Genomic DNA, 15257 nt, shown 5'->3' with positions numbered 1-15257 from the left:
CCATCTGGCTACCATGAAAGATTCGTTCATGAGGCTATCCACATATACAAACACAGAGACAATTTCAACCGAGAAGATGGATTCTGGCTTAGCAATCATTGGAAGGATTTGATAAACCATTTTGGGTCTTAATTGATTGTTCACGCTTACGGTGGCTTTCAGACCGCATCCATTATTTTCGTCTCCCCCTCCTCTTTTCCGAACATAGATCGACTCGTCCATCTGAATAATTGCCAAATCGCTCTCCGTGGTGCTAACGTTAAAAAAACCGCCACTTTTTCAAAATTTTCTTACTGTGGTTTTCACACCTGATGATGATTGCTTGTGTTGCAGTCGAAACGTCGTGATAATTTTATTGTTTTATATTTTTATTATTTTATTGTTACACTTATCCCTACTTAAACCAGCAAATATAGTTTTGTTTCCACCCCCACCCCCCACAATAAACACATGCATGACACAGGGAATAATACGAAAATTTTATTCATGTAAATTAAGTTATTCTACTTTTAATTGGTGATTGTTATACGTTTACACTGTCATTTCTTAATTCATACACAGTGTGCCTGCATCTGTATAAATACTATATTAAGGGATTGGCCACACATCCCAATGAAAGTGAGCATTGACACTCACGTGACACCCTCTCCAATACAAAAATCACTACATTACTAACAGTGTTGCGTTGTATGCAAGTTGAACTTCTTTAGCAACCGGACGTCGTCAACCGTGCTAATCGGAGGTACTGTGGGTTACAACCGGTAACTGCTGACCATTAACAATGCATAATGTTGGCGAAAACACTTCATTTAAAAGTTAGTGAAGAGCATTCAAAATGTATTACACTGCGATTACACGATCCCATTGGTTGCCTTCTGCAGCCGTAGCGCTAAGCACTAGTTATAACAGAATAAGTGCAATTATGTTAAGAATTACAATACTGTATACCATTTAAAAGCATCGTGATAATGCCTACCGAGTTAACACATCGTTGTACGCTTTGAATTGGTCTCGTTATTTCTGGCGATTATTTTAATGCCACTGTGGTATTTGACAGAATGCTCGTGCCATTCATCGCTGCTCCTTTTGGGTGAAGCCGTGTCTCGAGTGGTGGTAGTGGTGTGCGCTTTCACTTCTTTGGTGTATTCCCCTGGGAAGCGAGCTCTCATTGTCACCAAAGAGGAATTAAAATGGCAAACCTCCGGCACTCATGGGAAGCAAAAAACACATTTAAACAAACCAAAAGCTAATACTCTTTTAATTCTTTGGAAAAGGCTTGAATACAGCACTTGAATAGGCAATAATTAACTTACACATAGCAAACATTCTAATTTTATATAACGCAACAGCTAAACCAGCTGTCTATGAAAAAAAAAGTCTTGGTTTTTATTTTGCCCATGTGAAGAAAAAAATGGGTCATACATTAGCATTTCTGCTCCACAGGGCAGAGATGACAACATAACTACAGTATTCTGTGTGTGCATAATTGCAATAGAAAAAAACCCTAAACCGTGGATTACCTTGCAACACAAACACTTTTTGTTTATCATTTACAGTAAGTTTCAGTCCTGCAGAACTACTAATTAAAATTATTAGGAAGACGTAGAACAAAAAATAGACATTTCATTAAAATGGTACACAAGTATTTTGCTATGCAGTACTTAAAAAAATCTAACTAAATAATATATTAGTCTGCATGAAATACAGTAACTAGAGCAATAGATTTCAAAACAATACATAACTGCTGAAGATTTTTCATTCGACATTTGAAATGTAGGTGACGTTCTGGTCACTGTTTTTAAGGCTTCAAAAAGCAACATATGCATCTGCATTTGTTTCTTGACTGACATCCCCTCTGAGGACACACACCATCTCAACATTAGCTACACAAATAGTGGGCTTTTAATCGGTTTAATTCTCAATATATTTACTACTAGTCACTTCGGAAACATGCCGAGACTTGCTCATCTATGTCAGCTGCCATATCATTCTATGTCGACACAATTGAAGAAAAGTACTTTCCTCCAAGGGCAGCTTGACTCAAAACCTGTGTTGAATCGTGATATCCGACAGCTGGAGAGCGAAAGAGGTCTGCTGGCCCGGATTGTGCAATCCTTCACACAGGCGAGTCGTAAGTCGTTGCAATGCTAAGTGATCTGGCTCTTGCCGTTTTAATTGTGGTTTGATTTTCGTTTGTGTCTGTTTTCGCGCTCATTTTGAATCTTGACACAGAAGTTGGGCTGCTGCGAAGGCACAAAGCCGGGCAGGCACGCGCATCTGTAGGAGCCCTGCGTGTTCATGCACTTGGCATTGCGGCAGAGTGACATGCGTTCGTTGAGCTCCTCGCACTCGTTCACATCTACAAACAGGCATCATCACAACATTATTAAATACTATCGCAAGACACAGCTGAGAGTTGACGGTCACTTACTGTGAATAAACCGAGATAAATCATACAGGTGCATTTTATGAGAAATGGTGTTATTGCACACGACCCGTTAAGGTTCATTCACATCCTGGAGTAAAGCATCTCGCCAGTGATGCTACATTCACTCGAAAGCGTTTCTGCAATGCTGCGTGAGAAAAAGGCGCTCGTGGCAATGGGTGGTGCTTGGGACTCATGTTGCCACGTGTGGGCATGCGGTTTGGCCGTACCGGTGCACACCATGCGGGAAAGGTCTAGCTGGTACCCGTCATAACAGTCACACGTGTACCCTTCGGGGACACGAACGCATCGCCCGTTTTCGCATCCGTTCAGGATGCCACACTCCTGTGCCTGCAGGCCCTCAAAGCTGTCAAACAGTCCTGAAGAGAAAGCAACAAATCAAGAGTCTTCTTGTGCCTTGCAGATAGCAGGATATTTGCCATGTAAAATATTTACTGTACGTATAAATAAGTGCTAATATGTGTACTGTGATCTATGTTTAATCAAATGAAGTTGGATAGATTAAATTCAGCATTTTTGGTTAAAAGTGTGAAACAGAAAAAACCACCACATCACAAACCACTGAGACAGTGAAGGATTCTAGGCAAATGTCTACTCATTCTGAAATAGTGTGGGATTGTCAATAGTTTCTAGAGGTAATTGATATTTGCTCAGTCCCATTTTCCCTTCACTCCTGCTCTCTATGTCCCTATTCGTCTAAAATACAGAGCTTACTTGCACATGTTCTCTCATCTATGGCTCTCATTATAATTGCACTGGTTTTTGTTGTTTGTTAGTTGTGCAATATTCCTTAAGGAACCTGTACTCGTTCTCTGCAATAGACCTTTTTGTCTTTTGTTTTTGTCGCTGCTGCTGTGCCCAACGCACCACGGATCTCCCTTGTAAAAAATCCAGGCAGCTGGCTAAAACGGGATCATATTATTTGCTCCGTGTGTTTTACAAAGTGCATGCTGACGTCACTCACTATCGTCCCTCTCCACAGGCACGAACACCGGCAGGGACCCGGCCAGCAACTCCTGGGGTTGTGGGCCCCCACGGCTGGCCGGGTACCTTTGGCCAGACACCAGTCCCCTGTCATCTTGGCGGGCGATCCACGAGCCCGAGCCGCCGCGTCCCTGCCCAGACACTCGCCGCATGTCCGGGTCTCCACCTCGCGGGATGTTGCACAGTTGTGCAAAATCATCTAAAGTGGGGGGGGGGGGGGGAAAGGAAAACACAAAACAATACGATAAAACGATTTATAAAAAAGCAATGTGTGTTCGCAATTTGTATTAAATCCATGTGTTCCAGTTGATGGCCAGAGCTGTGGAGGGGTGGTGCAAACATTGTCTCTCTTACAAGAATATGAATATTTTTTACTTAATCCTTTACCAGAAATTTCTTGTGCCATAGGTTTATCTTGCTTCCTCGACAGACTGCAGCTGAAAAAGTTTGTGTAAATTCCATCCATCCAAGATCAAAGCCTCAATCTTAAGCATGTGAAGCCATTAGTTAAAGAAGAAAGCCGTTCCTAAAGCTTTGGTCAAAAACATGGGCGACTTCCAGCTTGGGTCCTGCTGATGTGGTCTGCGGCTTTTTCAGAGACATGCTGAAATGATCACTTACTAAGAGTCATGGAAAATGCTCGGAGGACGGGCCATCAAACTTTGCTGTTACGAGCAAATGAATAGCCGGGAAGCATGGCATGCTTTGCAGAGGGCCATTGGCCCAGGTCACATGTTAATGATCTGGGAACAAAATCGGCCTGCATGAATATGCTGAAATGCCAATTGGTTACTAACATTAAAGACTGGGCAGTGACATTGACACAAAATAGTTTATTCCAATTGGATGACTGGCATAAGTCTTGATGACAACTCATTATTTGTGACCACACTGTGCACGGGTTATGCACTGCCAAGCCTGCAATACTTTATACAGGTTATTATCCTTGGACTGTTTCGAATGTTAAACGCTCCCAAATTAGGTCTCATTCTCTCATGACATGATTACTGTTTCTTAATTAACTTCAAGATAGCAGCCGATTAGCATCTTAAGCATGCTAATAATTTACGCAAAGAAACCATCCAGCATTCATGTTTTAAATATAGAGAGCTCACACTGTAGCTATTAAAACAATAAATTGTCTAGACATCCTGCGATTTAAACCGCTGCTGAACTTCACAAAGATTAGAGATCATTAGCGAGGAGAGTATATGCGCCCTTGCTGCATGGGAACGCAAGAACGGGCTGGGCGCCACAGCCTCCCAGGGCAGTTAAGGAGCTGTGTGGGAGGAGTGAGTCACTGTCTGCGTGCATTGCTGGGGTTTTCTGTGTTCAACTCTGACCCTTGCCATCGTGGGAAGAAGCGCTTTTACTGCACAACAACCCGCTCGTGAGGTCACTTTGCTGCGTGTGTTTTTATGCATTTTAAAGGTGCACGCACTTTGAATATCTTTTTAGGGTAAAACAACTCCAATAGTAGCCCTCGACTCATTTTTGCACAGGTGAACATTTGAGAGGCATAATACAAAAATAAAAAACTCGTGCATTCATTCAGAAATCCCTGCAACCTGTGCTACCATGATCAAAAGTTTTGAGCATAGTCCAGCAAAACCAAAACAGAACCAACACTTAACACGGCCCTATATCACACACAGGCTAAATCAATCTCTTGAATCGAGTGTTTCATTTCACACATCACAGCATTATGTAAGACGTATCAAAGTCATTCCTCGTAGATAAAGCAGAAGACATAAATATTCTCATTGTGACATTGAATGACAGGCAGGATGTTGAAATGTGCTTAAATAACTCTTCTTTTTTATTAAAACTCGTCAGAACAGCTGCTGAGCTGTGAGTTGGACATGACAGCAAAATGCACTCTTTTTTCCCCCCCTTACAGCCAAATGCATTATTCATGGTCAATCCACTTCAAAGGGCGTGCAATATTGAAATCCAATCCTCCTACTAAAGAAAGCAGCAAAACAGAGATGTGACCCAGTCCTGTAAACATTCATACTGTATCGAGCAAATTACTGTAAATGATTGCATATGTTTGGTTTCAAAACCACGATCACGTATCGAACTACAGTAAGGCAAAGAGAGAGGCTCACGTTGCGACTTTAGCAGCCACAAAAACCACAATGTTCGTTGACTCTCGAAACAAAATAAAAACAAGGTGATAAAGAACGTGACAGCCTGTACTAAACGTATTCACAAACTCGAGGACTTAAGTAATGATGAGGGAGAAATGCAGAGGTCAAACTCTCAAAGGGCCCAGTAGAATTTCACCACTTGGGCAGCAGAAGTGCCCAAAATTGCCAAGGGACGGTATTCCGAATTTGATGACCTGATCACGTGTCCCCGCAAAACAAGCAGCCAACTTCCTCCCACCAAAAATATTCTTTAATCACCCTCATGGGCCAGTTATTCCGAGCGTCCTCTAAAAATACGGGCAAGTGATGAACAACTGTTTTCATAGCCAAGTCAAGCGTCGGCCTCCAAACAATTTTTGGGTGTATTCAAACAGGGGCATCCCGTCTGTCAGGGCATGACATCTGCTGACCAACCAACTGTGGAAAAAAAAAGATAGTTTGTTTAGACGAGTAGGATGTTACCATATGTATAGTATTACTCGATGACATATAAGCACAATTCCGCGAGCAGGCAGCAGGAGGCGACAAGAGACAACCACACGACCACTCCCTTGCAGCTGCCAAAAATGATAAAACCGACTTTTACAAGCACAACAAAAGGAACTTGTAAAAGGGCACCATGACCGGTTGTCTCAACAGATACTTATTAATGACATAAACAGGTAAAGTATTTGGTTTACCTCCAATGTGAAATGACGCTTGATTAATCGACCAACCGCTTTTCGGATATACATATCCTACGACAATTTATTTTTCAAACAAGGCAAACCGTTGACCCGATTTGACTGCATCGAATCTCATCAGCCAGGTGTGTAGAATGTTAATGATGTGTCTGAGTAGCCAGATGTTTCTGACAAAGCTCCCACAATGTGGACGGATTCTTTTATTTAAAAACTTCCCTCAACACAGGTACAAACACAGTACGACGTGGCTCAAATTGGGTATCGGGTAGAATGAGGTAGACCTTGCTGCATGCAGGGTGGTGTGCATACCAGTGTTGCGTTCTGGACAGAGCGCACAGTCCGGTCCCCATGCCTCCCCGTACTGACAGCAGCACTCAGTGTAGGTTGTCTCTTTGCCCAGGATGAGCTGGCTGCACATGAAGTCATTGCCCATCGCCCGCCAGCACATGCTCATCAGCATCTCGGCGTCCTCCTCTTCATGTCGCTCTGCAGAGCCAAACGCACACATAAGACCCTGCCTGCAATGGGCCACCTGGCCACTCCGTCAGTGCCTTGGTTCGCAATCTCTCATCCCTGGCAAGTCGCACAAGTTCATGGATGTGTGTAACCCTACGCGGTTTTTCGTTTCGGCGAAATTTGTGCTATTAATTTTAAGGGAAGAATATTTGATGAACTTGACAAGAGTTTAAAAAAGGAATGGGAACTCAAGTTTAGCAAAATGCATTTTTACAACTTAAAAACCAGTTCAGGGAAAAAATATAAGCTTGAAGATTCTAAGAGTATTCATAATTCTGCATATACATAATACAATATAATTCCATGACCCCAATTTCACCGTGATACATTGCATTAACTCTCGAAACACCGTTTAGTAGGGTACATGTAGAACTCGTGCGCTGTGTGCATTTGCATCACCGGGACAGGTCAAAGGGTGGCACGGCACAGTGCTGCCAACAACGTATCGTGCAGCAGCAACACCACCACACGGGCCGGGTTCTGTGACACGCGGCTTGGTTTGATTAAACGGCCACCGAGTTCACAGTGCACCATTGCTCGTATGTTTCTGTGTGGTTCCATGTGCTGCTCTTCAGCACAGAGCTGCTGACTATCTGGCAATTGGCCACTCTTATTAACAGCTAAATTGAGGACATATGGGTTCAATGTACTCTTAATACCCACTCAGGAGGCAAGAAATAGGGCATCTCTTCCTTCCCGTGAGACGCGGTTTGCATAAATGACCCGATAAAAAATGTTTGCTTATTATTACGGGGTGGCAAACTTGCCAATTCCCTAAAAGAACCTGGACTCTATATCAAGCTTATACAACCCTCTACAACCACCACATGGGCATACACAGCACAAAGATCAAGTCCACATACAAACATTAATACATATACATGTACCTGCACAAGGCAACAAAACACACAATTGGGGCGCCACGGTGGCTATGAGATGTTAACTACCTCGCCTGGTATGCAGGAGGTCGTGGGTTCGATTCTAACCCTGACGCCTGAAAATTTGGAGTTTGCATGTCTCTCTCCCTGTGGTTGCGTGAACATTTATCCGGGTCCTCCACTTTTTCCCTCCACATTTACAAACATACTTTTACAGTATGTGGTTACTATACATTTCCACATGATTAGCCACTTCGTTGAGCTATCATTTGTGGCTAAGCCACTTCTGAAAAAGAGCGATACAGCTCAGTGGGCCTTATCCGGTCCTGAGATGCTACAATAAATCTCACTCTTGCACATGAACTGCCCTCATCACTCCATCCCTACAGTGGATGTTCTCTTGGTTGTGATCTCTCCTTCTGCTGCTATTCCATGAGCAGTCTTGTCCATCTGCAATCATCCCTTCAAGTGCTGTGTCCTGCACAAACCCACTTACTTCCCATTAATCAATATAATGCGTGTAAGTTGGATTTGTTCTCTCAACCATGCATCCCTATTTCTCTCACTCTGTAAATCCCCGCATTGATCACTCCATGCTCATTTGCACACGTTGAGCTTTTGCTCCGTATACTTTGTCCATGTTTCGTTTACGTGTTCTGGTTACGTTCTTCCAATGACCATTTTTGCTGTACATGGCAAAAATGTGGCCCCACTGCGAGTCATTACAACTACACGTACCACGTGCTCGCTGGCACACAAGCATAATACAATATATCAATATCATATATTAATAACCATGAATTACTAACTTAGTTTTGAAATAGGAAGATATAGTGAACACACTGCACTATGACCCATTGAACCAAGAACCACTCTCAGCTACAACTGACATCAGTGCTATTCCTTAAGGAACTTGTTCCTGTTCTCTTCAACATTGATTGTGTTTTTTGTCTTCTGCTTTTGTTGTTGCTGGGCTCACACACCACGGGCCTCCACTGTAAAATAGCCGGGCAATTGACTAAACGCAATTATCCATGCAAATCAACTAAACGTTAACTGAAAAAAGTTTGTTTATTACACGGCCATTGGTTTGCAGAAGGGCACTTATGCTTTAAATAACTCTTTGGCCTCCCAATGCTTGACGCAAGACAGTGAGCTGCCTTACACTGAAGTTCATTATTCAGGTTATTCTTAATTTGCGCTCCTTTGTGAGCCCTACGGAGGTTATATTTGTGTTTGCCCTGGCCGAGGCCACGTGCTTGTGCGTCTCGTGGCATCATGAGCCTGCCCCAGGCCGCTTGGAGCCCCTTTCATGCCCTCTCGTTTGCCTTGGCTACAGGCCACGGGCTGGGCGGAGCAGCAGGGCTGACTGGGAGCAGGCGCAGGGGATCAGGTTTTATCTCAGAGTTTTCAAAAAAACCCTCCACTATACGGTGCTAAAACGAGCTAAATTATACACACAGTGTATATACTATATATGTGCTTGATTAAAGCACAACGGCCGCTAATGCCATAACCGGTAATTAATGCAATGGCAAAAGGCCACCCGCTGAGCGAGCCCTTGCTCGATATACGTATCGCTTAGATTTATGGCCATAATGGTAGTCTGAAATTTAAACGAAGAGATATCGCTTCCCTGAAAACTATGGCACCTTGTTAAGTACTCGAGTGTCCACCTGATCTATTACTTTTCCCATTTATGCCATTAGTGGCTAAAATTAAAACAGGATGTGTCTGGCTCAGCCTCGTACTGTATGTGGAATTCCACATCTGTGCTGCTTTGGCGATCAGCCAATGAGAGTTGAGTGTATCGCAAACGTTGCAGCCATCTCCTATAAAAGCCCCCATTTAGTAGCTCTAAGTTTAAATTTCACAGCCTCCCCATTAATCTAAGTATCCAAAGCGGTTGCGATTTGGATGCCGACAGCAGCAGGCGTCTTGAGGCAGTAATAGTCGGGACCTTGGTGTGCTCTGTTCACAGCTTCTCACGCGAAAGGGCACCGATGATGAAACACCAATGAACCATTCCATGTACAAAGCTGTGGACTGAGAAACCACACGCAACCAACCATCTGCAGACCTCCAGCTCCTGCGCCCGCTCTGCCAGATATGATTTTTTGTGAACACGTCTAAGTTTACATTTTTCATCTACTCCACTTCAAAAGCAGTTTCGCACGCACGGCAACATTGAGCCCCCCCCCCCCCCACACACAACGGGAATGCAGTCCAGCACACATTCTCATGCACTTACAGTGAGAACACAAGCCCTAAGTAGAGACTTTCAGGAATGCTTTATGAACAGACAGGCCTTTTAGGTGCTCCATAAATCACGTGCTAAAATAAATCCTATGATATTATTTGGACACAGAGCAAAACCTGACGCTTCAAAACCTCTCTGTATCTTTCTTTTATTAAAGGTGCGGTGACTTGTTGTTCACATCTCACTATAAAACCCTAAAATAGCAATAAATCACATTTTAGCTTACCACACGTTTTTGTACGAAAAGGTGGTCTGGCATTACGGCCTTGTTATGCATTTATGAACTCCTTTCGTACCGTACGTAGCCAACCCTGTTCATCGGAGGTGAGGTCTGTGCTGGTTAAACCTTGTACTTGTATAAGAGATGGCATTAGAAGGCTATGCTGAGAAAAATAACAAATGCTTGTAATAAGCCGCAAAGGCAGCTAAGATTTGTTTGCTGATCCTACAGTAGAAAAAGCTGCATGTTTTGCACATTAAGGATTTTAGAGTTGCATTTATTTTTAGGTACAAATATCAAACAATCCATTCAGTCCTATGTGGTACCTTTAGCGGAGAGGCAAGGGCACGTCCTGAATAGTTCGAGTGAGCTTCAATATGGACACATGAACTGGATACCTGGGACGTTCTACATATTCATCCACAGTGCAGTGGTCCGAGCTGCTTTCTAAAATTATCCAATGATAACAACACCGTCGGTATGAAACGTACGAAGCCATAACCACCGTCATTAGGCACTGTGCTAGGATTGTGTTTCAGGGCTGCGCGGGGTGTTAACACAATAACAATCTGTGTAATGAAGCTGACCCTGCATACTCCGCAGCCAGTCAAGGCATAAAAGTATGTTTACTTCATACAATTAGACAGAATTAAATACAAACATTTAATTCTCAGAAAACTAACCATTGTAGCACACAAGATACACAATTTGAGTAGAAGTGCTTTCATTTCATATGAACTTAGATGACGCTGAAAAGAACTGACTACACACACATGATTGGAGAAATTTGCCAGACCGTGTGGCAGAAAACGCAAATTAATTTGCGAGCCCGAGTGACCCACACCCCGCGCGCCCTCACTTTGGTGACGGAGCCAGAGGAGCTGTTCAATCTGTGGGAGCAATGACGCATCGGTCCTTTTAAGTTGTGCAAATTGTATTCACGCAAAACACAAAACTGCATGGCTGTTTTTTGACTGCCTGCATCGTGGTGGCAGGGAATATTGGTTAGTTCTATCTTGATTTGAAGCTTTCGTGACTGCTGGAATTCATACTCTTTGGTTTTTTCGGTAAAGTCACGTAGGTAGAAAAATAAAATATAAAGTAATATATTAAGAAATATATATTTATTATTTAATTTAATTTTTCTACCTACGTTGACTTTACCGAAAGAACGAAAGAGTAATATTGGTTAGCTTTACGTTCACACCATGTGGCTCGAAGCTGGGAGGCAATCTGAGCGGATGTTTATTCAAATGGTTTACAACATGAGGGAGCAATTTACATGCGTTCTCATTTTAAATGCTGGTAAGTTTCCCATTAGAGGCAGCGTGAAGCATAATGACGCACGCCGAAAGAAGCCCTCCTTTACTGTCCCACAATAGCCTCTTAAGCAGAAAACGACACGATTGTGACTGAACACACTGCGCGTGTGTGTGTGTGCAGTAACTGCTCTGTAACACCCTCAGCCACATTTCATGATTATGTAAAGTATGGTAAATTAGATGTTTGAACGAATTCAAGCATCATCATATCGTGGCTGGAAACATGTCTGTGATTCACAGGGTCCAATTTGCTAAAGAGATGTGATTAAAGAGGCCCAATCCAACAAAAAAAAACTAATTACAGTTGGGATGCTGCATATGAATACAAATAAGTAATATCCATGAAAAGGAAATATTTTACTTTAATAAGACATAAGGGGAGATGTGTTGGAGAGTCATGCATACCCAGGAGGCCCGAGCTGTTGACACAGCGCTTGCCGTTGGAGTCCAGGATGAGGGGTGGGCGACAGAAGCAGTCGAAGGAGCCGTCCGTGTTCACGCAGCTCCCTCCCTCGCAGCTCCACTCGTCCGTGCACTCGTCCACGTCTATACAATGGACCCACAAACACAAGCCACCATTGACTACACACACGCAGTAAGCATCGCGTGTTACATCAAAGGCCACTGCTATGCACAGCAAAAGGACATAAAAACGCAACGGCACACTCAATTGTACACGAGAATGCAAGGCGCGCGCTGGTCATGCGGAAGACACTGGCCTTTATGGTCAGGCTTTGGCAGCAAATTGTAAATCATGTTCGTGTATGTCGGGAGTGTGTTTTTGTTGTTGTTGAGGAGGGTGAGCATGGCCAGTGCATCCATCACCGAGACACTCCAGTTTCTGCCGGTCGTAGTAGAAGCCTGACTTGCAGAAGCACTTGTATCCATGCTCCGTGTTATGGCAGGTGCCACGTTTGCAAATCTCCTGGCCGAACAGGATGCATTCATCTGCATCTGTGGAGCCAAAGCAGGGTTTTCAGCCAATGAAATCCTTAGAAGCCTACAGGCCAACATGCCCTTATCCTCAGTGTTTTGCTGGTTTATGTCGTGTCACTCCTCCATATTTCAGACCTTTGAAATCTTGGGGGATGGTGTCATACACTATATCTTCATTTGGAATGAATCCCTTTCCATGAGGGCAAAGGTTCTTGAACTCCACTGAACAAAACAAACAGACACAAAAAATGTTGTACTAAACCTATTCAGAATACTTTCAGATTGAAATAAACATACACATATGCTAAATCAAAACAAAAAATTAACAGAATTGGCATGATCATGCATGGCAGAAACCACTTTCCCACCGATTTTATTTTTATATATAAAAAATATATACATCCGCAAATAAGGGCAATGCCACTTTCCCCCAAAGCTCAGTGAAAAATACCTTTCAGCCAACACACAAATCAGAGCACTCATGTTAAGGTTTGAGGTTTCGAATTTTAAAAATCGGCCACAGCCTTGTCCGGCTTTTACCTGAGCCAAGGACGGGGCACGGGTAGATCTCACAGTTGTCACCCCAGCCCGCGCCAAGGGTACAGCAGCACTCGTGCCGCGTCAGATTGACAGCCAGAACGTTGTCACAAAAGTTGGCATCGTTGAGGTTGACATAGCATTCCTTGGTCTCCACCCCCGGTGCCCGAGAGTCCACAGCTGGGCAGCCACAAACCGGAGTTAGACATCACACTCTACACACACAGCTTGCCTGATGGCAAGTGGAGCAGGAATCTTTTCAAACAAATGCAAGCCAAAATAATTGGTAACATGGACAAATAGTTGGCCAATGTGTCTCAGGCTGGCTGATATGAGTTTAACTCTAATGCTGCATTAGCAATCTAGTGAACTCACTGCAATGATTTATTAAAAGGGTACAGCTTTCACACTGTGGTGATATCACTAGAGGGCCCGCGCCCCTCTCTGAGAGTCGCATTATATATTTTTTTCTCATCACCAAAGCTTCAAACTGACGCCACACAACCCAGGACACAGTTTGTGTAGCTACTCGACAAGAGCCATTTGCGTTTTGAGTTTAATCTTCCTTGAACACGATGATCTCTGCCAAACCTTTTACGAAACAATGTTTTAATCCACTTAACCACATTTTCCTTGATTATTGGAAACAAATAAAGAGTAATCATGTGCATTAAAATAGGATGAGGTGAATGTGGTACAGAAATTACAGACATTTGCACAATAATTGCCGCGTGCAACAAACACATTCATATTTAGGCCAAGAGAGAGAGAGAGAGCAGTGGGACATACTTGAATGGCGATCAACACACTTTCCAGACATGGTGTCAAACTCCTTGTTATGTTGCTGACAAATGCACAGGAAGGAACCTTCCACGTTCTCACAGAGGGCATCGTCGCCACACACACTGCTAAACATCTCGCACTCGTTCACATCTGGAGGGGCAAGGGGGAGGGAGAGGCATGTCACAGCACGGTCAGCTGTGGTCGATCGCACTGGACGAAGAGCACGTGCAATGGGCTGCGCCAACACCTAACGAATGCTAATTCGTAACACGCATACCTATACATTCCTGGCCATCCTGAAGGTCATGGTAGCCCTGGTCACAGAGGCATCTAAATGAGCCTTCTGTGTTCTCGCAGAATCCGTTACGGCCACACACTGTGTCGTCCAGGCACTCGTCAATGTCTGCACAACAAACGAAAGGAAATCAAATTAGCTCTTATTGTGATGCTTGGCGGTCCCTTCTGTGGCAAAGTAACGCGAGTGCAAGGGTTATTCTCTGGTGATGGTGGTGAGCCGTAGCATTGTCATAAGTAACACAGTACAGCTGTGTAAGTAGAAAGTATTGTTGTAATAAATCTGGATTTGATGTAATGCATCCGTTCCAGCCAGAGAACGCGCACATAAAAGTACTCGATTTTAGAGCCATAAACACGCCAACTCTTCCACTGCGGCCTTAACGCATGATTTAGGAGCTCTCATTTGGTAACTTCATTTTACCATACCCTCTCTTAAGTAGCATCACAACTTAACTCTGGACTGCTTCTAGAAAAAGGGAAATATTGCATATCTGGCTATGAGATAAATTTCCAGACCCACCAGACCTCAAAGCTGTCCAGCTCTCATTTGTATCATGTGCCTGCATGTGGTGGGTCCCATTTTGCACCCTTTATAGAGCTGCCAACATCCCGTTGTGAGACAGGCAAACAGTGCACTGTGTTTAAATCTTTCTGTAACCTGCACAGTGACATGAACCTGCAGTGTGCTGTCAAGGATAAGAACAGGAATTCAGATGGAAAGTTAAATTCACCATAATCTCACAGCTTTGTTGACGTCACTAATATAGTACATTTAATAAAAAATGGCATTGATTGCTAAAGATATCCTACATCTAATCTGACTTAACACGTAGGTACTCACACCCAACATTAAGATGCATAATTGACATTTGGGTTTGGCAATGTAATGATCTATTAGATATAATTTGGTTATTGAATGGTCTACACATATATTTTTTGTGTGATCGATGCAATTGTTACACAATAAAACGTTCTTTACACATATCATTAAATGCAAAGCTCACTATAGACTGTTGAGCATCATCAGTGGTATTTTATCGTTTATCAGAATGCCCATTCAAGAACAACGATGAAAGAACACAACACCATTTGACCTTTTCAGTAAAGAGTTCAAGTTATAAAACTTCCATATACATACACCAAAGTGGGCCAGGAGGGCAGCGTGGCATGCAGTGCGAGTGTGAATTAACCACGTGCAGTTTAAATGTGCTCCGGAAGCAAGGCGCTCGTCAACGGTAGGCA

At 43.4% G+C, this 15257-nt stretch overlaps 1 protein-coding gene across 3 annotated transcripts in view; it reads right to left on the bottom strand.

The window, feature by feature from the left end:
- Window positions 1–465: 465 nt before the first annotated feature.
- LTBP1 (latent transforming growth factor beta binding protein 1) overlaps window positions 466–15257 on the bottom strand; it is a 57908-nt gene continuing 43116 nt past the window's right edge. For all 3 annotated transcript variants that reach the window (XM_032947711.2, XM_032947712.2, XM_032947713.2), the window contains 10 exons: window positions 13996–14121; window positions 13725–13868; window positions 12939–13115; window positions 12534–12620; window positions 12288–12416; window positions 11868–12008; window positions 6576–6752; window positions 3411–3629; window positions 2656–2805; window positions 466–2359 (listed from right to left, as the gene is read on the bottom strand). In XM_032947711.2, the coding sequence (XP_032803602.2) occupies window positions 2172–2359; window positions 2656–2805; window positions 3411–3629; window positions 6576–6752; window positions 11868–12008; window positions 12288–12416; window positions 12534–12620; window positions 12939–13115; window positions 13725–13868; window positions 13996–14121 (1538 nt within the window). In that variant the 3' untranslated portion in view covers window positions 466–2171. The remainder of the gene's footprint in view (window positions 2360–2655; window positions 2806–3410; window positions 3630–6575; window positions 6753–11867; window positions 12009–12287; window positions 12417–12533; window positions 12621–12938; window positions 13116–13724; window positions 13869–13995; window positions 14122–15257) is intronic.

This window comes from Petromyzon marinus, chromosome 6 (genome assembly GCF_048934315.1).
Source record: "Petromyzon marinus isolate PM22_M1 ecotype Great Lakes invasive population chromosome 6, UKy_Petmar_22M1.pri1.0, whole genome shotgun sequence".
Taxonomy (NCBI): Eukaryota; Metazoa; Chordata; class Hyperoartia; order Petromyzontiformes; family Petromyzontidae; genus Petromyzon; species Petromyzon marinus.
The sequence above is the reverse complement of the archived record's forward strand: the minus strand, read 5'-3'. Positions and strand labels throughout refer to the sequence as shown.